At 42.0% G+C, this 27,880-nt stretch overlaps 2 protein-coding genes across 2 annotated transcripts in view; both read right to left on the reverse strand.

Annotated features, from left to right (window-relative positions):
- The window catches only part of nmt2 (N-myristoyltransferase 2), a 10,275-nt gene extending 5,990 nt beyond the window's left edge, over window positions 1-4,285 (reverse strand). Inside the window, exons 1-3 of the mRNA XM_010736026.3 lie at window positions 3,999-4,285; window positions 3,410-3,527; window positions 520-661 (exon numbers count right to left, since the gene is read on the reverse strand). Coding sequence (XP_010734328.1) covers window positions 520-661; window positions 3,410-3,527; window positions 3,999-4,111 — 373 coding nt within the window. The 5' untranslated portion in view covers window positions 4,112-4,285. The remainder of the gene's footprint in view (window positions 1-519; window positions 662-3,409; window positions 3,528-3,998) is intronic.
- Window positions 4,286-5,316: 1,031 nt separating this feature from the next.
- Window positions 5,317-22,625, reverse strand: fam171a1 (family with sequence similarity 171 member A1; the record flags this gene model as incomplete). Its single annotated transcript, XM_027287125.1, has 8 exons — window positions 5,317-9,681; window positions 10,048-10,165; window positions 11,437-11,551; window positions 11,693-11,809; window positions 15,427-15,603; window positions 16,718-16,876; window positions 21,628-21,720; window positions 22,388-22,625. Coding segments are annotated over 8 exons (2,571 nt in total), but the record flags the coding sequence as incomplete, so codon positions are not given.
- Window positions 22,626-27,880: the final 5,255 nt, after the last annotated feature.

The raw sequence follows: 27,880 nt of genomic DNA on the forward strand, positions 1-27,880 counted from the left end.
AAAAAAAAAAAAAAAAAAAAGACACAACTCTCATCAAGGACATAAACTATTTTCCTGAAAACGTCCTGTTCTTGAACTGTGCTCACTGACCAGACCAAAACTGCTGACGGTAACACTAAAAAAATCTGCTTCTGCTGGTCCCGTGTTGACCAGGCGAGCACATGGCACTCGCCCTCCTGTGCAGACCTGATCTTTAGCCAATCGTTGTCATGGTAACAGCTTAATCTAATGCGACTAAGCATGCCCAGAGAGTACGCCTGGACCCCCACTGAACTTCACATCTGACATGTTTTTGGGACACTTGGCTTTGAGTAGCACAGACTGTGATGAGATAAACCCGGTAGATGGCACTGAAGCACAGAAACAGCTTCTGCTGACAGCTGAAGTCAGGGACGCAAATCTTAAGCAGTTTTTGTAATCATTCATTGGCCGAGCTAATGATTAATCACTCTGTCAAACATGGTCACAGATTATTTTTGTAGCACAATTCAAATTAATCACTCGCTCTCGGTTACTCACTTAGCTTCGGCACGGGCTGAGTGTCCCAGAACTGGTACTTGTGCTTGGCCGCCTCGTCGATGCTCTTTGCTGGACCCTGGCAGGACAGCAGCTCCATGGCTCTTTGGATGTCCTGCAGCTTCTGAATGGGCAAGCCAGGGTTCTGCATTACAGAGAAAGGAAGTGAAGAAGACCGTGAACACAACATGAATGGACCTTTCCCTGCGTGACAGAGCAGTGGACATCATCATCGGGCCAAAGAATGCAGCCAAAAAAACACAACCAAGAGCATGTGCGACATTTATATCTCTTTCAAATAAAAAGTGTCTGATGGGGGACGTTGGACACATATGACCGTTCACATTATACCAGATCATCACGACTCACAAAACACCACGTCCACAACTGAAAATCAGCACATGGCCCTGTCAGACACTGTTATTGTGATGTAGGTTTACATTTATATAACGGTTAGCTCCCACCAAGTAATCTGATTGGACAAGAGTTGTCCCATGAGCGCTGACATAGACCACAACATCACTGGGACGTTTGACCACATGTATCACAGCTGTTCTGAATTCATCTAATTAACAGTTGTTATTGATCTTAGGTTGTAACGCAGCAAAGATGAACATTTTTCCCACAAATAACATTTGACTTAAACTATGAATGGTCGTCAGAAGAGAACGAAGGGAAGAAAATAAGCCTGGATACTTCAGCACAAACCTCCAGGTGTGCTCATACGACATCAGCTGACCGAGACAACTTAAAGAAAAGCAAAAACAAAGCTGTAACACTACAACTACATCAGCTTTGAACTGCTTCCAGGCTCGGCTAAGCCTAAAAAATATTAACATCGTCTGTCCTGCGGTAACATGTAGACTAGTTAGCAAGCCACTGTGCCACTATGTGTTGCTCGGCAACAGTGCAGTCCCAGTCCAGCTGTAAAACTATTTCTCTTGGTGAAGCAGAATAAATGATAAAATAAACAAACAAACCTGTCATCACTTCTAATTGTTAACTCATAAACAATGCTTGTAGAGCTCACACTTGAGGTGTGATGTTTTACTGAATATCAGCACACTGTCAGACTACTACAACCAAAATCACAACGCGCTGATGTTCAGTACAACATCGCTCCCTCTCATGATATTGCTTAAACACACAAGTATCCCTTTAAGTCTTATGCTTGGTTTGGTCACTCAGGATGTGACAAATACACAATTTATTATTATATTTTTTCCTGCATTAGTAGTATTCTTAGTAAGTTGTTGAGGCACGTATTTTCAAGTTTTTGTCTCTCTTTGCTGTCGTTTTAGGAGTGAAACTTAAATTCTGTGGAGTTGTTCCTGATGCTTTGCTGTCCAGATTTTGCAGTACATGGTGTAGATCCAGATGATTTTTTTTCCAACTCTCTCTCACCCACTTTTCTCATCTTTTCAGGAGAAATTAACAACAATTTGAACCATTTAAATGTTTCCTCTACTCTCTGTCAGATGTCAAGTTTCATTTCAGCGCACAGATCATCTAACTACTTGAGTAACTCAAGCTGAGCGAGCACCTGCCCACATAGCAGCTGGATAAGGTATACAGGTAGCAGACATTATTCAGGTTTGTGAAGACTGAGACAAAGGCTTGTCCTGGTTTCTGTGTCCTTTGATATGATGTTGTATGAAAATGAGTTTCTAGATTGATTTGACTGTTTTTTGTTAGTTTTAGTTTTGTTTGTCGTATATACTGCTCAACAATACAATGAAAAACAATGAAAACATTAAAAAACAAGAGAGAAATGAAATACAATCAATATAAATAAAATATGTATAAGTGTACTATACACCGTATAAATGTGAAAGGATTGTGTGGATAAGTGAAAAGTGTATACAGAGTATTGGAGGAAGTATCACTGTATGAGCAGTGGTTAGCATTGTCGCCTCACAGCAAGAAGGTTCCTGGTTTAAACCTCGGCTGGGCCCTCCTCGTGTCGGCATGGGTTCTCCCCCACAGTCCAAAGACGTGCACTTAATAGATGACACTAAACTGGTAGGTGTGAATGTGAGTGTGAATGGTTGTTTGACTCTATGTATGATGAGCTGGTCCAGGGTGTACCCTGCCTCTTGAGTGAGCGGCAATAGGCTTCCAGCCACACCGTGACTCTGATGAGGATAAACGGTTACAGATAATGGATGGATGGAGGAATAAGTGTACTATCTTACCCCCCGTCATAAGGAACATCAACTCACTCTCACAATTCAAGTCTACGCTCAAAACCCACCTGTTTAAAACTGCCTTTTCCATCCGATTCAATTGCACTGTCCTGTTTTAACCTGTTTTTAATGTTGTATTTTTGTGATTTGGTTTACTTTTATGGTTATTTTTGTTTGTTTTTGTTATTTGCTGTCTACTCTTATTTATTGTAAAAGGTGTCCTTGGGTGACAGAAAGGCACCTATAAAATAAAATGTATTAAACATTGTATGAATGTGAAATGATTGTGTGTGAAAGTGACGAGTGCAAATACAAAGTATTGAAGCATCACTGCATGAATAAACATGAACATAACATATGAACATGCTACATTACATACACTATTTGAACATATAGAGATTGAGGACTTAGAGAGAGAAACAGTGTCAGTCCTGGTACTGTAGCAGCAGCCATGGGTTGTATTGTTGACAGTGCATATTTTGAAGACAGCGAGAGGAATCCATTAGCATTATAATCAGTGTTACTTCACTAACTCTAGGCTTATTATTGTATGCCATGGTTGGATAACCACTATTGACCCATTCCCAGTGATGGAAACATATTTCCTTGCTCATCAGTCTGGCTCCCCTTGGGTTATAGTTTGAGATTTTACAGGCTAAAAACAAAAAGAAGAAAATAAATCACATTTCATTGGGTCATCATCGCACCTTGATCTCCTGAGAGTCAGAGGCAGAGTCAGACTTGGCTCCCCCCGAGCTTGGCTTCTCTTTCTTCCTCTTCTGCTTCTTCTTCTTCCTCTTGGCCCCCAAATCTCCCCCTGGACTCCTGCAGATGTGAGCACAAACGTACAGGAGGACATCACTGAACAAAGTCTGACCCACAGCAGCAGCAGCAGCAGCAGCAGCAGCAGCAGCAGCAGGGAGCTAACGTTAGCTACCATAGCAACGACTTGACAGCTGAGCTAGCCGTTAGCTACCTAACGGTTAGTCTGAACGGTTAGCTGTCATCATGTCATTCAGCACAGAGTATGAATTCACCGCTTTAAAAAAAACAACAACACACAAATAAATAAATAAAAAACGCAATAAATGTTTCATATCAGCACTCTCTCCCATGGTTACTGGCTTTAAAAATGACCGGCCTTGTATAATGGCTGTGTTTGTGTCGGCTAGCCCCGTTAGCTCCCGAGCGAGCACACACATAAACAGGCAGCGGCGCACAAACAGGGACTGCCCTGAAATAACGTTACTGCGTTTCCCCAACACAACCCGGGCTGCACAGGGCCAGTCCTCTCACCCTTGCATATGCTCATTCTCCTCTTCGTTGTCTCCGTCTATCCCGCAGGTATCCTGGTCGTCTAGCTCCAGGCTCTGCTGACTGGCCGCGGATTCACTGTCCTCCGCCATCATACAAATCTTTTTTTTTTTTTTTTTTTTTTTTTTTTAAATTGCCAGCCGCCGTGTGATAGAGATCACGGGCAGCGGGCAGAGAGATGGAAAAACAAAGAAAATGCCGAAGGAAACCGCACCGCCTACAGGCCGATGGAGGGAAAACAGAGGAAAACTCCTACCTCTTAACGTCAGTGGTACCCAAATGTTTAACTACTATCTAATTTTAACACAAACAGAGCTCTCTGTTCTACTAATAGGATCCTGGTTTGTGTCAGTTTGTGGTTATTTGAACATTCAAACATGTGCACCATGTAGATAGATACATTACATACATTAAAATGAACATATACTACAGCAAACACATTAAACTTATCCTATAAGGTAAATCTGCATTTAAATTAAACATGTGCAGAGAATTAAATGCAAATTTTGGGTCTTTTTAGGTTCTACTGCCCCAGGACAGTTATCTGATTTGGTGAGGTGGTAATCCAGCCTTGTTAAAACATAATTAATATTCTGTATTTATTTTATATTAAATCCCGTAGATTAAAAAAAAAAACCCTCAAGACTATGGGTTACATGCTGTCAAGAGAAGACAAGACAAGACAAGACAGGTCAGGTCAAGACAAGTCAAGACAGATCAAGACAAGACAGGTAAAGACAAGACAAGTAAAGACAGGTCAAGACAAGACAAGTAAAGACAGATCAAGACAAGACAAGACAAGTAAAGACAGGTCAAGACAAGTAAAGACAGGTCAAGACAAGACAAGTAAAGACAGATCAAGACAAGACAGGCCAAGACAAGACAAGTAAAGACATCAAGACAAGTAAAGACAGGTCAATGCAAGACAGGTAAAGACAAGACAAGTAAAGACAGATCAAGACAAGTAAAGACAGGTCAAGACAAGACAGCACAAGTTAAGTTGAATGACTGTGGAAATTCACTTGTTACAGCACCTCATATACACAAGGTGGATAAAAAATTGCACATCAATAAGAAACATATAGAAGAAAATCATGAAGTCATACTGGTGTTAAAGAGTCTGACAGCTGCTGGAATGAAGGACCTGTGGCAGCGCTCCTTCTTACATGGTGGGAGTAGCAGTCTGTTACCTTATGAGTTATTGTTGATGGACGTTTCTGTGGTTGAATGTGAACTTACTGCATGCTGCAAATGGCTTCTTTCATATTTGTTGAATTAAACACACACGCACACACACAAATCTTTCCAGTTTGGCTGTTTATTCAGAATAATAGGCTTCAAATATAATGCAAGCAACCAAGTTACACACTCAGGATGCTGTATTGCAACTCCACCCTAGAACTGGAGGTTGCTGTGGGATACTAAGAGAGAGAAGAGGCCATTCACAACACCGACTCACACATCATTGTGACCAGGTAGAGGAAAAGGAAAGAACTATACACACTCTGTAATATGATTGCTATGGCTATATGAACCTCGAGTGAATGTACGTTGATTATTTCTCAGCGCTCTCACATGGACACAGTCTGACGACACACAAACTCAGCAGCCAGCAGCATCGCAGACAAACACTGCCGCCACATAAACACATTCAAGACAAACATTCACCCTCCGTAAAGACAAAAAAAAAAAAGGAAAATGCACTGAAATGACCTGCAGTTTTTGCTTCACATACTCCCCTGCTAAATCCTTAACTGCTTACTCAAAGAGAGATCGGTGTCTTGCTGATTACTGTAGAGGATTTTTTTTTTTTACGATTGCAGCAGCTGGTAGACATTTTCAGAGATGTCTGCGGTGTAGCTTGAAACACGCTAGTGCTGAGGAAAGTTTACTGCATGCTTTCTTTCACGGGTAGGGGAGAGAAAGGGAGGGCTGAGGTAGAGGAGAAAAGCTGAAGGCAAAAGAAGGCGAGAAATAAATAATCTGTTTCCACAAATCTGTTGCAGAATCAGGTTGTTCAAAGGCACTTGGAACATGAGGAAACGGTAAACGATTAAGGTGAAAAACAGCATGCAAAAAGTTGTTTGGTTTTCGGGTAAAACTGAAGCAGTATGTGTCTTTGCAGCTCTAACAATAAGGCGGATGAAGAAGAAAAGCCCTTAACATATTTGAAGAAATAAAAAATAGCCTATTTTCGGGTAAAATACTTCATGTTGGCAATTAAAATCATAGTGAATAAAATTACAAAAAAAGGCATCTCAAGCAGACGTATAAAAGTGATGCATAGCCTTCAGAGCAAAAAATATGCCAGTCAGTGGTTCAACAATTACAAAACCCTTCATATTATTACACCTCACGATTATTTTGGGTGGGTTACAGTTTCGTGGTGGCATTATATCGTTGCCTACCAGCATAGTGGTGTGTCACATTATCAGATTATGTTGCAGTGCGGATAGTGGTTTAATTTCTTCAGTCTCCTGTGAAGATCATGTAAACACCCCCTATAGCCTTCTGACGGGCCAGAATAAATTCTAGCAACATCCTCAAAAACCATTCAAAGTACAGGATTTACATGTTTATGTCAGGGGTGATTCTTGTGCAGAAACACATTAACACATTGAATCGCTTGCTGTATTTTGCACAGATGCTCCACAATCTTAAAAATCAGTCAGAATGGGTTATAATCTCACTTTTTTAAAGTAGTGTCGTGTGTTTCCTGGCAAGCTCTTTACAGTCAGTGGACTGGGGCCAATATGGCTCGAGAAAAAAGGCTCCTGTAGTCTTTCATTTGTGAGAAACACCCATCATCTGTTTCTACTACAGTTCCTTTATGCTTACAAGGCTATTTATTTAAAAAAAAAAGAAAAGAAAAAAAGGCATATATTTGTTGTGCATAAAATATTCAAATTTTTTGCCTCCAAAGTCCGTCTGTCTCCCCTCAGGCAATGTGTACATCGTGTGCGATGAGCGGTTTGTTTATGTTGAGTGTGGTGAGGGGGATAGAGTGGAGGACAACAGTGGTCATTTGATAAAAGGGGAAGACCTGGAAGTTCATGAAGGATCTTTATGTTCTGGACTAGAAGGGATCCCAGTGCTGAAATATTCTCTCAGTGCTATAATTAAGAAAAACAAAGGGCTTCAATTCACATGGTCGTATCCTTCACACTACGGTCTGGGCACAGGGGAGAGTCATGGTTAAAGGATAGGCTCATATTCTGAACATGACATGCCCCTATACGTACAAGTGAAGAGTTCTGGCCGCTCTAATCGCTCCTCCTGTCACTTTGTGAAGCGATTTCGGTGTAAAGAGATGAGGGTGAAAATCCACAGTCCTTGTTCTGTTGTTAAAGTTCAGCTGGAGCTGATATCTGTCTCGAGTTAGACAAGCTAAGTTATTGCCCTTTTTGGTATAAAACTGCCTCTTGTGCTTCCTCGCTGAGTCACAGCGCTCTAACCACTTTCAAATTATAACCAGAAATGCTCGTTACGTGCCTGATTCAGCATATAGTTGTTCCTGTTACTCACCTTCCCATATCAGTAAATGATAGTATCTGTTAGACTTGCACTATGTACAGATTATTACCAGGTGCTGGTGCTGTTTTACAAGAAGTGTTAATATATTTAGGCAAACTGGCACCATTAATAGTGTGCCGAATCAGCTGTTAGCAGTTTCTATTCTCAGTGTATCCATAGATGTATCACCTCATCATCATTACTTTGATACTGAAGAAAACTTAAAAATCTGATGATTGAAGGTAAAATCTGGAGTTATGAGGTGTGCCTTTATGGACCTTACTCACTGTGAACATTGGAGATAATGATATCAGGCTGTGTACCTGACACTGAATGTAAAAATATATGTCTATGTGTTAAGATGTAATGACTCAGGAGGACAGTGATTTAAAACTAAAATGAAGACAATTCACATATTATCTTTATCTGTGCCTGTCTTTTCCCCCCATAACTCACATTTAAATCTCTTTGAAGGGCCGGTATGTGACAGGAGGAACAATTACAGCGACCGAAAACAATCTCAGTGTACATAGACATGTGAATACTCCATTACAAGATTAGAAAATGTGAGCCTATCCTTTAAGTGGTCATCTGTGGATCATTTAAGGTTGAAGGCCAGCAGAGGTCGCTCCTCTCTCCTCTGCCAGGGACTCTTCTTCTCCTCCTCTCCATCCTCATGTGCTGCATCGCCATCAGGAGAGACTGACAGCAGCGCATGATCAGTCCTGAAAGTCTCTCCTTCTGGCGTTGGCAGGGGAGGAGGAGAAGCAGGGGATGAAGAGGAAAGTGAGGGTGGTTGCTCTTGTATTTGTACTCCCGTTTTTTCCTCCACATCCGCCTGCCCCTGATCCCCTCTTTGACTCTCTGCTTTGTCTGACAGGATGGATCCTGTGTTACTGTCCTGTGGGCTGTTTTTGGGTGTCTCCTCCTCGCTGCCTCCCACATCCAGATCATCCACGTACACCAGCTGAGTGTAGGCCATGGCTGGTGCTGTGCTCTTCGACCTGTCTCTCCCAATCTCCCTCTCCTCCCGCTCTCCGTCTCTCCCCTTGCGGCCTGCTCTTGGCTCGTTCAGGTCCACGCCGGAGTCCAAACTGGCATCATTGCTGTTGCCGCGCCTCCCTCTGCTGCTATTATTACCTTGCTGACCCCCTCCACTTGGTGTGTTGCTGTGGCACCCCGCCCGCTGGAGGTCGATGTAGGAGTGGCGAATATGAGCATTGGAGCGTCCATCAAGTGAGACAAACCAGGCTCGCGGGTGAGGCAGAGGCTTCCCCCCTCTTAACTCCATTAAAGTCTTTTCAGCCAACAAGGTGTCCTCGCTGTTTATTTCCACAAGAGCCGTTTCCCCAAGTGCTGCTGGGATAGACATAGACTCTGACAGGCCGCCACCTTGTTTGGTGGGACCTGGGGTGCAGTCGGTGGGAGTTTGCCCAAGGGGCTGCTGGGAATGTGAAGCATTGAGCTCAGCCTGGATGGTCTCCAAGTCACTCTGCTGATCAGTCTGCAGGAGTAGGGCCTGACCAGACAGAGGGTGCTCTCCAGGCAGGCGCATGTAGTGTGCTGGGATCACCAGTGTAGGACGCACCCTCGGGTAGCCTTCTCCTCCACTCAGGAGGTCCACAGAGCCGCAGCAGAGCAGCTGGCCCGGTCGGGTGAGCGACGGCAGACTGGGACGCTCCAGGTGGTCCACAGAGCGGGACAGAAGGTAGTCAGGACCTCTGCACTCACACCCCTCCCCTCTACTGGGGGAGTGAGGAGGAGAGGAAGGCGAGATGCAATCAACAATCCCAACACCGCCCAGTTGGTTAGCAGACATCTGCCCGTGATTGGCTGAGGACAGTGGATCTGACATCAGGTTGCCTGAGCAGACAGAGGTGTATGATTGACGGTAGCCCCGGTCTGTTCCGGATGAAAGAGCAGTCTTTAACTGGAAAGTCTCCACGGACTGCCGGTAGTCTCTGCTGCGAGGCGTCAGATTGCCAAGAGATGAGCCGTGGTGGCTGTTGTTGCCGAGAGAGGAGCGGCTGTGTTTGTTGTGATGGATTATGTTGTGTTGACGTTGATTGTCTTGGTGCTCGTATGAGAAAGGCTTCAGCATTGGTGTGGTCATGTCGGGCTCAGTTGCTGTGGAAACGAGTTCCAGTTGCGCCTAAAGACAAAAATAAATAAGAAAATGTTTAAATATACTACTGAAAATCAAGATATAACGAAGACACAAAACTAAATTAAACTTCATATTCAATCATAATTACGAAAGTAATTTTTACAGTATTGATTCTTGAAATATTATTTTTTCTTTTTCTGTCCACCACAGGGATGTTACATGAAGGGCTGAGCTGCAGTACAGCACCTCCAGGGAAGACGGAGGGGTATAAATTTCATGCAGATGTTCTCTGACACAGGGAGCTTGAAACCAAACAGGCCAAGTCTTAAGAAAGGGCTTCCTTTGTTTGATATTCTCCCACAGTTAAACTGTAGACTAGTGATTGAATCACTCTCTGTGAGTCAGACAGACCTCATTGCTGATGAGGTTCAGGTGGGACATGGAGGTGGCTTGATCCCTCTTACTGCCATCCAGACCAGAGGACAGTGTGAGCTTGCGGTGAGACACTCGTGGCTTCAAGCAGCGGCGCCTGTACAACACAGAGACAGAGCAGATGTCTCGTTTTAGTCAGAGGAATCAGTTTGATTTTAAATACTTCTTCTGTACACAACTACTATGATAAAAACAGACATTTCTTATTGGACCACTGAATGTGGTGCTTATATTTACAGCAGATAATACATTATGTTAACGTTACAACAGTATCCTAGTCAAAGCTAACCCAAAGCTTCTGTCTTTGTGTAACTTAATGCTGAATTAAATGTGCCATACAAACATGTGACACTGGCACTAATGTGATGGCCTCTCCTACGCTGTATTATACACCGGAAAATGTAAATCCTAAAATAGTCAACTACAATACATTCATATGTTCCACATCACCAGTCATAAGAACTGACTCGTGTTATTGTATATTCCTTACAGTGAAAATATTGTTTCCTCATCTTGGAGACAAACCTATAAACCTGATGAAAAAAAAATGCAACTTTAACTTTAATATGATGATGAAACGTGCATTTGTAGCTTTTTTAAAAAGTTTGATTCAGAAGAAAAAAGAAAAAACAAATAGCACTAAAAAAAGTTGTAAATAGCCATTTCCCTTATAAGAACAAACAACAGTACAGCTACATAAGACACCCAATTTATATGGGTTAAGTTACCAGTATTGGGCAAACCCAGAAAACAGCCACTGTGTCAGCAGTGAGAGATAGTTAAGACAAGAAATTTCAAGCTACCCACGATGTTGTACCAAACAATAGTAATGTGGTAACAGGTAGTGTCTTTGACAACTTTTAAGAGAAAAGATCTTCATATTTTTGTGGAAAAGTCACTGCGACCCAGACAGCCCTCCCTGCTGACTCAATGGCAAACAGCCCCTCGGAAAACAGCATCCATCTCCAGCAGTGAGAGCCAGGTAAGTCGCGCCATTTACTGATGATGAACTCACAATGTCTTCTTCTCTTTCCACTATGCACACACACATAATTTTACAGCCGCCATAAGATTGTAAATCGCAGCTATATACAGCAGAGGCATTTTTACATTTATAATGGAAACCAGGTGGAAAGCCAAGAAAAGAAACATAGATATCAACTTAATGATGTATATTTCCAGTTCTGGTTAAATTGTACTTAACTTAAATTATCTACAATACAAAGTATAGGACTTAATTCTCTGTGTTTTCATACACCTATAATGATAATTCTGGTTTATATTGAAGCATAGTACAGGAACTCTGGGGCGTGATGGAGTCAACAGGGTTAAGATGAGACGTGCTGCTGTGGAGAGTGTTTCACACACCTGCAGTAGTACAACAGCAGACAGAGCAGGCAGAGCAGGATGAGGGCCATACCACCCAGTATAGCCAAGAGAAACACGGTGTGGTACATGCTGATGTCCTTCGCGAACACTGGACCTGTTGGACAGACAAGAAGTGTTATACTCACTGTCTTTTAATATTTGTTGTCAATGACATATTCTACATCTTTACAAGATCTGATATGCCAAAATGTGTTTTGTATTTGTAAATACAATCTGTGCCAAAGCAGCTTCTCACCTGAGTGTAGTGGGGACATGGCGGCCACCCAATATCCCAGCTGGGGAGCAATGTAGGTCAGACTGAGCTGGTTACCCTCCCTCTGCACGTGACCCCAGCTGCTCTTTATCCAGGCACCTGCACGCAAACACACATGCAGAGCTTGAAATCAAATTTACCAACAATTTTTCTGCATTAGAGACACTTTCACAGAGTGCATCAACAACAAAGTGACAACTGACAAGGCCTGTAGCAAACTCCCATCTGACTCTTATTAACTCAAACCACTTAGGTACATTTAGATACCTGACAAGTGTGAATTATTTCTGATAAAGGTCTAAGATTTTGGTAATGTGACAGAAGTAAACTCAATTAAACTTAACTGAACACTTTTAAAGACATTTTTACTACCACACAAAGCACAGTTATGACCACCAGTATGAAAGTATGACAGAAAACCAGTTGTGAAATAAAAGGTTGAAAGACAGACGCCAAGCTTGGCTTCCTGCTGTTGGACTAGTAAGTAATATTGGCTGGCTGCTTTGTCTTGCTCACCGTTTGGCTGTTGTTGCTTGCTAGTTTTTGATCATAAGTACTATAATCATATCAAAACAGCGGTGTGCAACTGTGAGGTTGTTGCTTTAATAGCTGGTAAAAACTGATTCAAGCTCAGTAGTGTGAAGGAGAGTGTTTTGTCAGTACTTAGCTCCCCCACAGGGAGGCAGCATGCTCAGTCTAATGTCACTGACAGCCTATGAATAGGACCACAATAGCAGCTCCAGCAGTGCCAGTGCCCAAAAAAAACACAACAAAGCCGAAGGCACAGATTGATTGGCTCACAGTAAATCTGCTCCAAGAGGAAACACTCAGTAGTGCCTTCACACTTCCCCTCCTTTTGGGTCTCAGGGTAAGTATGGTGAGCGCTACTTTATTTATATGTTTATACAACATCAAGTAGTCGGAGAATCTACATCGATCTTCAAGAGGGAGAAAGGAAAAAGGAAAGGAGAGGATATTCAGCAAGGAAATACAAATATACGAGAGCTTGGAAAGGAAAAAACACATGACAAGAGGAGGAAACAAGAGTGGACAAAGAGGAGGAATGGAAGGAGAGATAAGAGGAAAGGCACGAGAAACAGATGCAAAGAGACATGAGAGAGGCCGAGAGGCTGTGTGACTCAGCAGCACACACACACACGCACACACACACACACACACACACACACACACACACACACACACACACACACACACACACACTCTAACAGCCCATCCCTGCCAGGATTCACCCTGGTTGTGTCTGACTGTTTCCACAGGGGAGTCCTCTCTGTGTGACTGACCTGTTTAATACTGACATTTAATGACTCTGTTCCCACGCTTTTATACAATACTCCACAAGACACAATGCAAATACAGCCTGTATATTTCTTCTGCTTCTCTCCCATTCATGCAAAGTCAACACAGCTGACAGCGTCTTTTACTTTTAGTCATTCACAGATAGCAGTCGGTTCATCTGAGGAAGCTGTCGTCCTCTCAGGATGAAGGTCCGTCTGTTTGCAAATGACACACACAAATGGATGATCCGTTTGTATATGACATCATTTCTCCCATGCTCCATTTACATGTAACAATACATGAGAGGTTGTCAGTTATACGAGAGAAACAGGTTTGTGTGCATGTCCATGTGCGTGCTTTGTAAACAAAACTATATTCTTTGTGTGGGAGCTTTTATCGGCCTCCAGACGGATTTCAAAGTTCTTTCTGTGTGGGTTTTTTTTTTAATCTTTAGTTTAACACATACATAACCACACACACACATATTTCAGACACTTAACCGCTCCGTAAATAAACTCAATCAGGAGTTGGGTCTTTCTGTTGTTGTGTTATTTATTTGGCTGGTTGCTAAGGAACACAAGATGTAGCCCAGAGAGAGAGAGAGAGAGGGTCCGGGGATGGCTTCTGTTGTGGAAATACTTGCTGCTACAGGCTGTGCGTAGGCTACAAGTGTGTGTGTGTGTGTGTGTGTGTGTGTGTGTGTGTGTGTGTGTGTGTGTGTGTGNGTGTGTGTGTGTGTGTGTGTGTGTGTGTGTGTGTGTGTGTGTGTGTGAGAGAGAGAGAGTGAGTGAGTGTGTGTGTGTGTATGTTCTTTCAGCTTTTATCAAAGCCCTTTTATAAGCTCTTGATGTTGATACTTTTGGCACTTTAAACTGAGCCTCAAGATCCTTTAAACCATCACAAGAGAAAAGATTGGTCCAGATTTTAAACAGTGAAACACTGACTGCTCCGACTGTTTAGCAGGAATATTCTCATGGTGGATTTCTCATCAGACATGCAGATTGGACTAAAACATGTTTAATGTAGAAGGCATTTAACTCGGTGACAAGCGACCTATTATACTTGTTAATGTTCATGTGGTCTGATTCCACGTATGTGGACTGCAGGGATAGGCCTCAGTATATTGAGCCAACACTGCTGACAAGAACATATTTATAAAATGTGTCATCTAATAAAGAGATGTCCTTGTATTTTTGTCAAATCGATATAACGGGAGAATATGTTTTATAAGTTACATCATCTACAGGCTGTTTACGAGGCAGATTGGTTAAGAAGATTTAAATGAAATGGATTCAGTTACTCCTCCAGATGCAAATATTCACATTCAAGAAGCTGGAATCAGTGATTTAATTATTTATAAGTGTCACTCATAGTGAAAAACCTACAAGAATTATGCCCCAACTGTGCAGAGAGTTTCAGAGCCTTTCAGCTCATTCATACATGGGGTGTCCACTGTAACAGCTGTGCCACCAGGACGTCCCCATTTATTTATTTATTTAATATCAATAAACTTATCTTATGAATCCGCTGTATACTTACTACCTGATCAAAACCAAGGACTAGGTAGACCCAGTTAGCAACTAGCTTGTGAAAACAGCACCGCATTTAGCAACTTAAGATAATTTCCGGATAATTTCCTCTGGAGTAGGTGGAGACCAAAAACAGAGCTAAAAGGAGAGACAACTTCTAATGAATGCATTGGCAAATCAAATTAACATGGGATGTCAATGTTGTCATCATAGCTTTCCCTGCTAAGCAGTTAATCGACTTCATATCAAACAAACCAGTACATTTTATTTCACCAGAAGAATTTTAATAGGTCCTGACAGACCTTTCTGCACAGCATAATGTGGAAATGTGAGACTAATGTACACAGAGAGAATGATGTTTTGTAGTGCGGACACGTCTGACTCAACTGATGATCTAATCACCGTCTTTCAGCTCAGCTTGTCCAAGAAGAACTGGGTGTGTCACCATGTGGGACGTCTGACAACACAGATTTAAGACCACTGAAATAAATCAGTTAGTCCAGAGTGGCTGGTGTTGGAGCCGGCACTGCAGAAACCTTTTCTATTGTTTCAGTTCAAGACTTAACGGAGCTCCAGCAGATTATGCATTCACGGTCCAATCTTGTGATGTGTGGCAGTATTTGTGTTTTGATTTGCAGATTAACGTGGCACTGCATGTTCATTTTTTAATGGCCTTATGAATAAATTCATTCATTTCCCTGACTCCCAGTAACAAGTGGCTGCACAAGGTTTGTATTAACTCTCCTGTGCTGATAATTTCATAAATCATTCACCCATTGAAGCGGGTTTCATTTACATAAGAGTAAATATATTACTGCTGCACTTTTTAAAGGGATCCTAGTGGAAGTTACAAACACATAAGTAAGCTTTTGTATTTCTGTCAGTACATACCCAAGCGCGGGTCAAATCTCCAAGCAGGGATGTGATCATTTTCCTTCAGGCCACTGTCAGTCGGCAGAGGGATGGACACCGTGATTGGCTCATTCACCTGCAGCTCTGCTCCGTCGCTGGCCAATAAGTGAACAGAGATGGCTGCTACAGGAGTCAACTCAAACCCCTTCTCGGTCCCTGTGAAGGAGGCAGACGAGTGTGAGAGAGAAAAACGCAGCCCGAAAGGAAAGGGAGTGAGAATAAGGTGCACAGGAGGGGGAGCAGAGAAAGGAGCAGACAGCGGGGGGGTTAACATAAGAAAGCTTAGATAAAGGAGAGTTGTCAGGGGAAAGACAGACAGGAAAGAAAACAAGGGAAAGACAGGAAAGAAGGAAACAGAGGGGGGGGGCAACTGAGGGGTAGAAAAGTGTCACAAAGCACAAGTATGCTTGTGCTGCCTGGAGGGAGAAGGTACAAGTTGCAGGGAGGGGAAGCTTTTGAATGATATTTAATCTGAAGGAGAAAGGACACACAAAATCATAAAACACACACATACACAAACACACATCAAGACGTGGATGAGATCGCCTGAAAGCGTGCAGGCACAGAGAGCATACACACAGGGGTTATTGTGTTTCAGAAGGTCAGATAGAGAGGCCTCTCCAGGGTAGAGCCTCTCTGATGTGCTTCTGCTTCTTCTTCTCCTCACTCCCCACCCCCCTCTCAGCAGCCTTCTCCCCCTGTCATCTATGGCCCCACTCTACTAACCCTGGGAGAGTCTTAGGATCCAATTCAGACCAAATCACAATGTAGGTTTTCCCTATCTTTCAATTGAACTTCTGTATTGTGTTTTGGGCTGCAACAAAAATTGATTTGATTGGAGAAATGCAACCCAATGTCACGTTGCAGTCACCAGTACCACTAGACCGGTAACTCTTTCACAGCTAGCCTGAAATATCACTGAAACTAAGTGCTGTCCAGGGAGAGGTCTGTGACTAAACTATAAATCTCTCCCAGTTGTGTTCTTGCTTGGTTTATTTCATATACCCAGCTTCTATCTATGCTGCAAAAGTGACACCAAGAAGCTTAATTTAGTCTGTCTGAGAGAGACAGCAGGGGCTGAGTGACACAGACTGTGAGTGGGAGAGAGGGAGCGCCAACAGCGAGGAAGTGAATCAGAGAAATTGATAAAAAATAGTCGTACATTTTTTCTGATTGTTTCATAGCGATTATGTTCATCACAAATACACCCACACAATGCCCGGTTTGGTCCAAATATGACCTTAAGCTCCTCTGGGCTGTCAACTCTCACCTGTGCCGTTTCCACGGAGGACCTGCAGGTGGGGAAAGTGCTGGATGTGCGATGGGGTGCTGGCCACAGTGAGCAGAGCAGTTAGGTTGGCGTAGGATGTGTTTGCAGGAAGACTCAGAGCTCTGCGCTGGAAATGAACAGTGGGCTGATGCCTGAAACCTTAAAGAGGACAGACACATGTCAGAAATCATAAACATGCTACATCAAGTGTTATGAAAGTGTCCCTATTTGACAAATTTCAAATTGTTTTTTAAGATGTTTTTGGACATTTTGTTCTGTTGGGCGCTGACAATGACCCATGAACAACAACATGAAAAACCAGCCAGTGAACTTTGTTGCTTGTCTTTTTCCGGCTCTCTCTCTCTCTCTCTTCATTTCCTATCATGTCTCGACAGATCACTCCCTAATAAAGACATAAAAAAAAACCAAACTATACGTCAACACAATTTTGGTTTGACAGATTGTTCTGTACATTTTAAATAACACAAACACTGGGTACTTCTATTGCTCTAATTGTTTGGTGTTCAAGATATTCAAGAATGCAGTCTTCAGCTGTTTAGTAACTTTGTTCCACTGGTCAAAGTTTTAAAGTTTATTTATATTAACTTCACTAATAGTAAAGTAAAGACCAGATCTCTTCGGTAAATTAGTAAGTATGATGCTGGTGATTTCTTATTGTTAATTAATCCCTGAAACCAATAATGACTTTATCCTGAAGTATTTCCTGTGTAGCCAAAGCCTGATACAGACTGCTTGTGTTAAACACACTACAAAGAGCAACATAGTTGTGGGCACTGTAGTTTATTTTGAGTCGATCCCACATACTACAGTAAATGCTCACTAGAGCACCAACTGTGTCTTAATCTGTGGCTAAAAAAGGTCACAACAAATGCAGTAATTACTTGTTTGCACAATAACTGCTAAAAATTGCAGAGTCCAGTTTTAGAAAATTCCTGTGACATTCCTATGAAATATATACACGTATATATGAGTCTTTTTTAAAAGGTAAACAGATCTAAACATATTTAGATCATTCCCTAGCTTTGATGACAGTTGCTGCACACTTTTTTCTCATTTAGCTTCATGAAGTAGTCACCTGTAATGTTTTTTTTTTAATGGACCGCTGTTTCCTGTCAAAAGTTAATTATTGGAATTTCTTGCCTTTTTTCTTGCTCTATTCAAGTAATCCATATTATGACAAGAAATGCTGAACTAAGTCAAGAGAAATGACAGTACACCATTACTTTAAGACATGAAGGTCAGTCAGTCCAGGACTTGTTTGTGTGAAACTGGTTCTCATGAGGACCGCCCCAGGAAAGGCAGACCAAGAGTCACCTCTGATGCAGAGTATAAGTTCATTACAGTTACCAGACTAATATTGGAGCCTACATAAATGCTTCACAGTGTTCAAGTAGCAGACACATCTCAACAACAACTGTTTCAGAAGAGACTGCATCAATCAGGCCTCCATGGTTCAATTACTGTGAAGAAACCACTGCTGCTCCCTCACAGCGGTTTCTTCACAGTAATTGACCAACAAGAATAACAGGACTGCTTCGGCCAACATACACAATAAATGGACATTAGACCAGCAGAAAACTTTGGTCCAAGGAGTTCAAATTTTGGATTTTTGGTTCCAATTGCCTCGTGAGATGCAGAGAAGGTAAAAGGATGGTATCTGCATGTGTGGTTCCCACCGCGAAGCACGAAGAAGGAGGTGTGATGATGTGGGGGTGGTTTGTTGGTGACACTGCTGACGATTTATTAAAAATTCAAGGCCAGCATGGCAACAAGCTTTCCAGGTACCTCATGAAGCTGTTTGAGAGAATGCCAAGAGTGTGCAAAACTGTTATCAGAGCAAAAGGTGACTACTCTGAAGAATCTAAAATATAAAACATGTTTACACTTCTTTTGATTACCACATAATTTATTTTTTGTGTTCAATCTTGATTTACAATGTAAAAAACAATAAAAAATAAAGACAAAACAAGGTGTGAAGGTGTGTCCAAACTTTTGATTGGCACTGTATGGCACTATAAATTGTGTGTAGGTGGACTGTGCAATTTTTCTGTATATACATTTTTTAAATATACATGTCACAGTTGAGAAATCTGACAAAACATTTTCAGTTGTGAGGCTTTCACCTGACAGCAACACTGTCACACACTGGTGTGTTTCAGGATGTTTTACAAGGCAATTTTCTACTCCTTGTCTTCGCCTAATGCCTTTTTATAAATTCAGCCATCAAATTAGACTTAATGGAGGTAACTCCGGATCGATAGAGTCGAGATAATGTCTCGCTTGACTTTTTCCTCTGGACCGTAGTGATGCTTCCTTCTGATATTTTTTTGTGCAATTAATTGTTTCCTTTTCATTTCTCCCCATCGCTGTATCCCATCCAGTCTCTGCCTGCCATTAGCAAATTATAAATAAAGAGCAATAAACAGTTCAAACTTCATGTAGCTGGACTCAGCAAGGTGATGTCATTGCGGTCCAACTGCGAGTGCACATTCCTGAGCAGTGAGACACAGATCCAGCTGTATACGAGTGTTCACCGTGTTTGTGTTTCTAGTTGCACTCGACATGAATTTTGTTCAATTCGTGTGCATCTTTTAAACTTTCATGTTTCTGTCAGAGGCTTGTTCTTGAAATTCACGCATGAGTGTTATTTCCCTTCTGTGGCTCTGTTTTTGTCAAAGGAAATGACCCCATTTCTGTTCTTTGTGTGTTCCTTTCCTCAACTCTTCTCGTCTTTTTTCCCTCCACTTTTCTCTCACCTCATCTGTTCCTCCTTCTGTTGGACACTGCTCTGCCCATCCCCCTTTCTTTCTCCCTTATTCTCTCCAACTGCTCCACCCACATCCCCACTTTCCAGCACATACTGTATCATCCTCCTCCTTCTTTTCCTCCTCCTCCTCCTCCACTTTTATTCTCTTTCCTCATGCCACATGCCAAGGTTTATCACTCCCGCGGGCACCCAAGTTCACAACATCATGACAAACAGAGTGTGTCGGACAGAGGGCAGAAACTATGCTCCGCTCAGGCACGTGCTGTGGGCAGTGTGTACTCAAGAGGTTTGCATGTTAATGGTGTCTTATTTTTATGTGTGCTGTGTCTGTTTTTCTTTTAGTCAAACAACACAATTGACACGTTAAATTACTCCCTTGTCGATCACAGACACACAAAAGACCCGACAGACAAAGAGACTATATTGATTGTGCCTGAGTGAGAAAGCCTTATCTAATATAATTACACACGCTTTAACAAAGAGGCTGACTAACAAATACAGACTGATTTAAATTTGTGCATGTGTGGTCGGTGGACAGTGGATTTTTCATTATCTAGACAGAAGGCCATTTAATGTATAGGTAAGGCTAATTATTTTTAGATTTAATTAAAAATAAATGTGACGTTATCAGTGTTTATTTTTGTTATTAAAAATGGTAAAAAGCTAGAATCAGAAAACATATGGATAAAAATGGAACATTTAACACAGACACTTTCTCTTCACTGTCTTCTACCTCAAGTTTATACTGAGCAGTAGAAGTAGAAAACTGAGTTTACTGTTTACTGTCTACTTGCAGCTGAAAACACAACCTTTGGGTACGTGGAAATTAAAAAAAAAATGTTCAGAAAAATTTAAAATGAAAGTTCATTCATGAAGTTGAAAACAAGTTTGTAAAACAATCTCAGCATGAGGTCCTTAGGCAGCTGTTGTGGAGCTTGTAAACAGCAGATAGATAGATAGCAGATAGAGTTTACCCATCGTAGTTGTTTAAATATTAAACTTTCTGAGGTTTAATAGAATTTTATCCATCCATCCATTTTCTTCTGCTTATCCATGGTCGGGTCACTTGGCAACAGCTTTAGTAGGACGTTCCAGACGTCCCTCTCCGTAGCAACTCATTATAGCTCCTCCTGGGGGATCCTGAGGTGTTTCCAGGCCAGTTGGGCTATCTGGGTCTGTCCCGGGTTCTCCTACCAGTTGGACGCCTGGAACACCTCCAAAGTAATGCGCCCAGGGGGGCATCCTCATCAAATGCCCGAGCCGTCTCAGCTGCAAAGGAGCAGCGGCTCTACTCGGAGCTCCCTCCGGATGCTCGTGATTTTAAACTTCTGCTGAGGAAGATCAAGTGATAGGACCAAAAGCTCCAGAACATCTACTAATAGAGTTGTTTGACATGGTGACAGATAGGCGGCAGCCAGCCTTGTCATTTTCAGTACTAACAACATTTTTTTCTACACCAATCTCCATCTGTTTTGTGTAACTATAGAGATTTTTTTTTCTCTCATACGGACTACTTCATGATACATCGGGTGACCTATTCAAAATAAAGCCACGGCTCTCTTGTTTACACTCGAGAACAGCTGTTACTCTCTGTGGAAAGACTGGTGATCCATTGTGAAGTGAGGAGAAGGAGACGGGAGGCAGAGCTGGATCTAAGCACCGGTAGCGGAAAAGACAGTAACCCATGCGTACCGTATTTTACCATGGGGGATGTAAGATCTCTCCGCAATAAGATAGAGGAGTTAACCAGGCTACAGAGGGAATATCGAGAGTGTAGCATCATGTAGCTCACAAAGACGTAGCTAAATAACTCACTACGGACTCGCTTTTAACTGTACAGCTTTCAACTTTTGAGAGCGCCAGGAGAGCAAAGAACATTTTTTTATCCGCCTTGTGCATACAAGCTGTAACATGCTGTTACAAGTAAATTTCCCCGGTGTGTGATCAATAAAACATCTTATCTTTTTTCTCAGCAGTACAAACTGGTGAAACTTGTTTAAAAAAAATAAAAAACAATGAGCTGTATATATTGCCAAAAACACACAAAAAATGTCTATATCTATACACACACACAAACACACACACACACACACACACACACACACACACACACACGTTTTACCTTGTAAGCCTGAAACAATCTCCACAACATCTTCGTACACCATCAGAGTAGCGGCTCTTTCTGGTAGCAGGTCCAGGCTGATGGAGGAAAATACTGGAACACAAACAAAACCACACATGCACACAACACTACATCAGCTGGCTGAATGAATTCACGATCAGATAAGAGACGAACTGCAATCTACCTGGCCACTTTACTGATCACCATCGGACATAACAAGTCATTAAAACATCTTCATACATTTTTAATAGTCCTGCTTTCATCCTGTCTGCTCTGCAGGACACAAGTCTGACCCAGCAAACTGCACTTCTTTGCTCGTCCTTCCTTCCTTCCTTTCACTCCTTCATTGTTCAGAGCTGGTAAGCGTAATAATCCAATTGGCCGCTGTTTGGTTGGTTCATAATAACTGGCCCCCCATAACACACACACACACACACACAATGTGCTGCAGTCCCTTGGGAGGTATTTTGTGTGAGTGTGTGTTAGTGAAAGGGAAGCTTAAGCAGCCCTCTCACTGGGTTTTGGCATCTACTGTAATAAATTAGTAATGGAGCACTCTACTCATCATTCGCTCACACACCTGGCCCAAACTCACACAATGTTTACACATTTAATAGACACCACACATTTAGATCAATATTCTAAACACTCACAATATAAAAATCATAACTCATGCTCCTAAAATATCTCTCTCTCACTCTCTCACACACACACACACACACACACACACACACACACACACACACACACACACACCTACCAGGTAATCTGGAGGGAGTCCAGGGCACAGAGTTCGGCACATATCCCTGTTTGGTTGCGGTGACGACCAGTGGTGTCCCAAGACGGTAGGGGAAGCGCAGGTAGGTGTTGCCATCAGCTGATGAGGTTTCTGTGGTTACAGAAGTGTGGTTGGCGAAGAGCTGGATGGTGGCTCCTCCCAGGGGCTGGTGGGTGCTGGCATCGCTCAGGTGAACCTTCAGAGTCACCTCTGTGAACAAACAGAGTGTTTAGTAAGCCGGGTTTTTATATCTGACTGCAGGAAAATCGCCCCTCACAGGGAGTGATATGCAAACACAGTGGTGTTATAATTACAGTCATCTCTTTAACTGGGTTTTGTTTCAGTGCCAGGCCCTTTGCCTCCAATCCACGGATTGGAGGTGGCCGTCTGACCACTTCCCTGACTCTTGCCAACAGCACTTCCCCTCTCAAACAATGGTCCATTTCCCTCTCTCAAAGAAGCCATGGACCAAAGGGGAAAAACAACCGTACATATAAACACCTCCTCTAATGAAGAGGATGAATGGCTCACAGTAAAAAAGCCCCTACAGCGACAGTGGAACAACAATTTGCATGTGAGTCTAAATTTGCATGAGTCTAGATAAAGATTGTTGTTGCATCATGACATGCAGCAAAGGGCCACAGGTCTGACTCGAATCCTGGGTCACTGCGGCAAGGACTGAGCCTTTGTACATGAGCTAAGCTACTAGAATGTTAAATTAACCGCTAATTGTTTTGAATCATTCTTTTAAGACAAGATGACCAAATTGTCTAATTTCAGCAATACAAATGTGAATATTTTCAAGTCTCTTTAGTCGTCTTTGGCATTAAACAGAATATCTTCAAGTTGTGGACAAAACAAGACATCAAATTCAGCTTTGGGACACAGTGATCAACATTTTGAAACATTTTCTGACATTAAACAAATAATAGATTTATCGTAAAATAATCATTAGTTGGAGCCCTGATGCAGACATCCATTTGCTACTCTGCAGAGAGGCAGCTCAAACGCTGAGAGTTTCATTGTATCAAAAGCTGAAAAACAAACAGAAAGTCAGTTTCAGCTTTATGTCCCAAAGGTATGACAAAAACAAAGCTGGCACAAAAACACTATAATTTAACATCCACACAAACCCACGCTCATTCTCTCTCTGACACATGACAACATAAACCCTGTTTGATCATTGGCTGCTGGTTGACCCATGGTGACCTTTCAATTAAGACTAAAAGCGTTTCTCTCTCTTCCATTCACCTAAACACATGCCCACCTCCCCCCTATACTCACTGCAACTGGATTTCATCATAACTCTTCTCTGTAACCCCACCCTCCGTGACACACACCATAACACATATATACCCCTGGCTAGACTAATCCACAACCCTCCCCCCACTTGGGGATCCTGCGGTCAGCGAGGAACCACACTGACAATCTGGTGAGAGTTCAGCTCGAGTGCAGGCTCCACCTAAAAACAGAGCACTGCACCAAATGATACCGTAGTGTTTTGTACACGACGGGGCTTGGCAGAGCAACGTGTCAATCTCAAACCAAACACGTCATTATCCTGAGAGGTCTGGTGTGAAGATGTGCTCTGTGGCTGCTTCCCTTCATTCCTCCTTCTTTTATTACATCTGCTCTGTCACGGCAGAGGACTGGAAAACAAATAAGACAGAAACTCTCCGCTGTATTAAGATTTGGGGTGTGTGTTGGAGAGATCATGACCTCACTTCCTGTCTCCCCCCTTTCCAATGATATGTTGTTAGGGGTACCAGCTGTGCTCACTTTAAAAGACCTCCCCTGGGAGACTCCAGACTGACAAATGCAACAGTCCCCTCCCAGTCCTCATCCAATAAATCACTACTGCTGTGGCATCATTGTTAAACAAGCTGGGAGTCTCCTTTCTGCTCAAACACACAGGAGAGATGAAGATGGGCGGCCTGAAGACTTACCAAAGACCCTAGCTGTACAGCTAAACCAGCTGCACCTCACTGCTTTATCTCCTTATCTGTGTGTATTGAGTACCATATGGAGGACAAAGGTATCAAAGAGAGTTTTGCCTGACCAACAGTGCGATTTCAGACCAATTATCCCGAGCAACAGCAGCCAAATCAGCAGGGTTTGTATGCGAGTAGAGAGATAGATCAAAAAAGTAGGGAATGACAGTGTGTTTGTGTGTTTTTCAGGTCACAACAGCTTCAAATAATGCGCGTTTGGTGCATTAATCGGACATTTACAGAGGGGCAAAGCATTCCTACACCATAAAAGTGAGGTGTGATAAACTAGAAATGCATGGTATGGCCGGCCTCCATTGGGCGTGTGAGGAGGGTTTGGTGTTCTTCCAAATCGAGAAGGGGGAAACAGATGCTTTCTGCACACGAGGCTGAGTGGAAAGCTTTCTCGTACACAACATCCAGCATAAGAGTTGCAGCCATGCCAGCATTCACTGCTCATTAAATTAGTGGTTTATCACAACAGAAAGTGATGACAGTGACAAAAACCCAAATCGTTTTGTCTATGACGAGCAAACAAATACCAAAGTGTGTTTTCGTCCACCTATTTTTATGTGCATTTTCAATTTATGCAGGAGAAACTGTGTGGAAACTGTTTTTAAGTTTGGCAGAGCTGGAAAAGTCGGTGTGGAGTAAAGCAAAATGAAACAAGGAAAACATCAGATCTGAATGAAAAAAACATAAATGCCATATTGCCAACATGTTTTATATTCTGTTTTCCACCGTTTTGAGGGCTGACTGATGCTCTTTTATTTACATAATCTCAATATGCTTCTCATTGAGCCTTCAATACACAATGATGTACAATTGGTTTGACTGTAAAATTAAATCTCCAAGAAACAAAACGAGTGTAAGAACACTGTTAGGGAGGCCAACACAACAGATTTCTTTCACCATCTCAAGCAGGAGCACATGGTTGAGTACTGGAGGAGCCAGAAATCATGTGACGAGAGGACAAGAGCTCTTATTTACAGAGTTTTGAATAGCTGAAACATTCAGAGGTTCTTTAAATAACAAACTGAATAGTAAATGATTGTATCTTATAGGGGATGTTTTATTATGTCTTATTTTAAAACATCTGTCCGTGTTGCCGACAAACCAATAAGAAAGCTAAGTTAAGTTTGAATACGACACCGACGCATGTAATTTTAAAATCATGCTCCAACAGATTGTTGTTTGTGTTTCTGGATGTAATAACTCGTTCAACCGCAGCAAAAGAACACTGGGAGACTGAAACTATTTGTTTACCATTCAGATAAATAACAAACATCTGATTCCCCGTATTCTCCGTGCTGTGGGAAAACTTATTGGAACAAAATGAGGAATTACACTAAAAAAAAGGTCAATGAGATTAAGTATGAATCACCAACAAGGAAAATAATAAAACATGTCACAACATGTGGAAACACACAGGCGCATCAAAGCAAAGTTTACAGATAAACACACACTAAAGACCTGCTATTATAACTAAAGGAAGGTGTTTAGTCTGCTAATTTAACCTAATCTGGATTAAAAGTAAGATTAGACAGCATGGCTCAATCACATTAACTCAGCAGGGGACTCTCCAATTCGGTTACATCATGAGGCTTTCTCTCTCAAGCCTAAGCCTTGCTTACTCCAGGCAACACACCATACAATACGCAGTTACTGTGTCTGTTGTGGAACATCCTCCTTAAATACTACACTGTCTCATGACTCGATGTATCCTCCACAGAGTGGGGCTGCTGTTAGCACTCACACCAACAATCTCGTGATTAAAATCAAGCCTGGTTAGCTGGTGACAATATGATTTGATTGGTCTACTTCCTGGCAGCCCTTGTCCAGCTCCAGCAAATGTTTGTCTACTGGAGATGCAACGCCATGCCTATTATGGGCAGCAGTAATGTGAGTGAGATCTATATCTGCGGGGAGATTGTCTGTCTGGCTCCACTCAACCATGTTGCCTGCTGGACAGACCAGGAGAAATCCTCGGTATCGACCTGAACAAAATCCCCATGGGACAAGTGAAGGTCAATCTGAGGCAAAGTGAACACCAGAGAGTGAGAAAGAAAGGGCAGCAAATGTGGATTATCATCAGAGTTACACATTCTTTAACAGATGTTGTTGTGAATTTATCCGATTGTCATCATGCAGAAAATGCCTGATGCGAAGCCGTAAAGCAGAACAACTCAGCACTGATTTACAGCGATGGTTACTGTATGTTTACATTCATACTCCCTCTGTAAACACAGCAGTAGTGAATGTAGGCCAGCCAAGAACGTAACCGAACACACACAACTGCAATGTGCGCGCGTACTTGTGAATGCAAGTAATGGAGAACACAGATGTGGCTCCAACATTAGTAGTAAATATGACTGTGCAGCTTTGAAGTTAAAGGCTTTGAATGACATGTCGACAGATTACTGTGATTCATGGTGGCTCTTAAAGTTCACATGTGTCTGCGGCTGTAGTGACAGGATACCCTGTGACACAGAAGGAAATATATTCCCCCGCCACATCCCTGTTAGGGTTAGCAGCGAACACAGCGATCTGCAGACTGCTTCAAAGCACAAGAACAAGAGAAGATTTGACATTTTTTCTGTCTCTATCTCCGTACTGACAGGAGATCAACTCATCACTTCATCTCCAGCATGTAGAGACTTTTATTTTAGTTTTTCCTGCTTCATTTGGTGTAGATGCCCATAATAGTACTCTAGTGTTTGTAGGCATCATGCATAGTGCTGTAACACTTCAGTTTCCCTGTATGGGATCAATAAAGTTTATCTAATCTTGTGTGAAGTTAGTCAGAAAATGTATCTTCTAAGATTTCAATGGCAGACTCATCATCAACATATTGTTGTCTTATGTTAATAGATAGATAGATAGATAGATAGATAGATAGATAGATAGATAGATAGATAGATAGATAGATGACTTAATGTTGACTTAATGACTTTCTTCTCTATATTTCTGATTAATGAGTAATTTATCATTAACCTTGTGTATACAGGCTGCTGTGACAAGTGAATTTCCCCGGTGTGGGATCATTAAAGTCTATCCTATATTATCTTATTTAATTTATTCAGTAATTTTCCTAATTGCCTTATATTATTTATACTTTTCCACGTTCTTAAATCTTGATTTTATGTTGTTTGTTTGGCTCTCTTGTTATTTTGAGTATCCTGTATGTACTTGTTTGTCAAACCACTTTACAAACTGCTATATGCGAAAAGCATAAATGCATTAAAATAAATCAATGGTTCCCACTTCTTTCTTAAATGTTCAACATTCACTGTTTTTAATGGTGATAAACAGACTGGCTTTGAGTTATGTAAGAAAATATAATATCTCATCCTGGGCTCTGGGATTACTTAATTAGCCAAGGCAAAATAATAATTAGTTGTAGCTCTTGCACAAAGCTCAAATCTAAAGTTTGATCTTGTTCATGTACACCTGATCCAGGTGGTGTCCCTCTTCCCACACACACACA

The sequence above is a fragment of the Larimichthys crocea genome, chromosome XIII, assembly GCF_000972845.2.
Source record: "Larimichthys crocea isolate SSNF chromosome XIII, L_crocea_2.0, whole genome shotgun sequence".
In the NCBI taxonomy this organism is placed as follows: Eukaryota; Metazoa; Chordata; class Actinopteri; family Sciaenidae; genus Larimichthys; species Larimichthys crocea.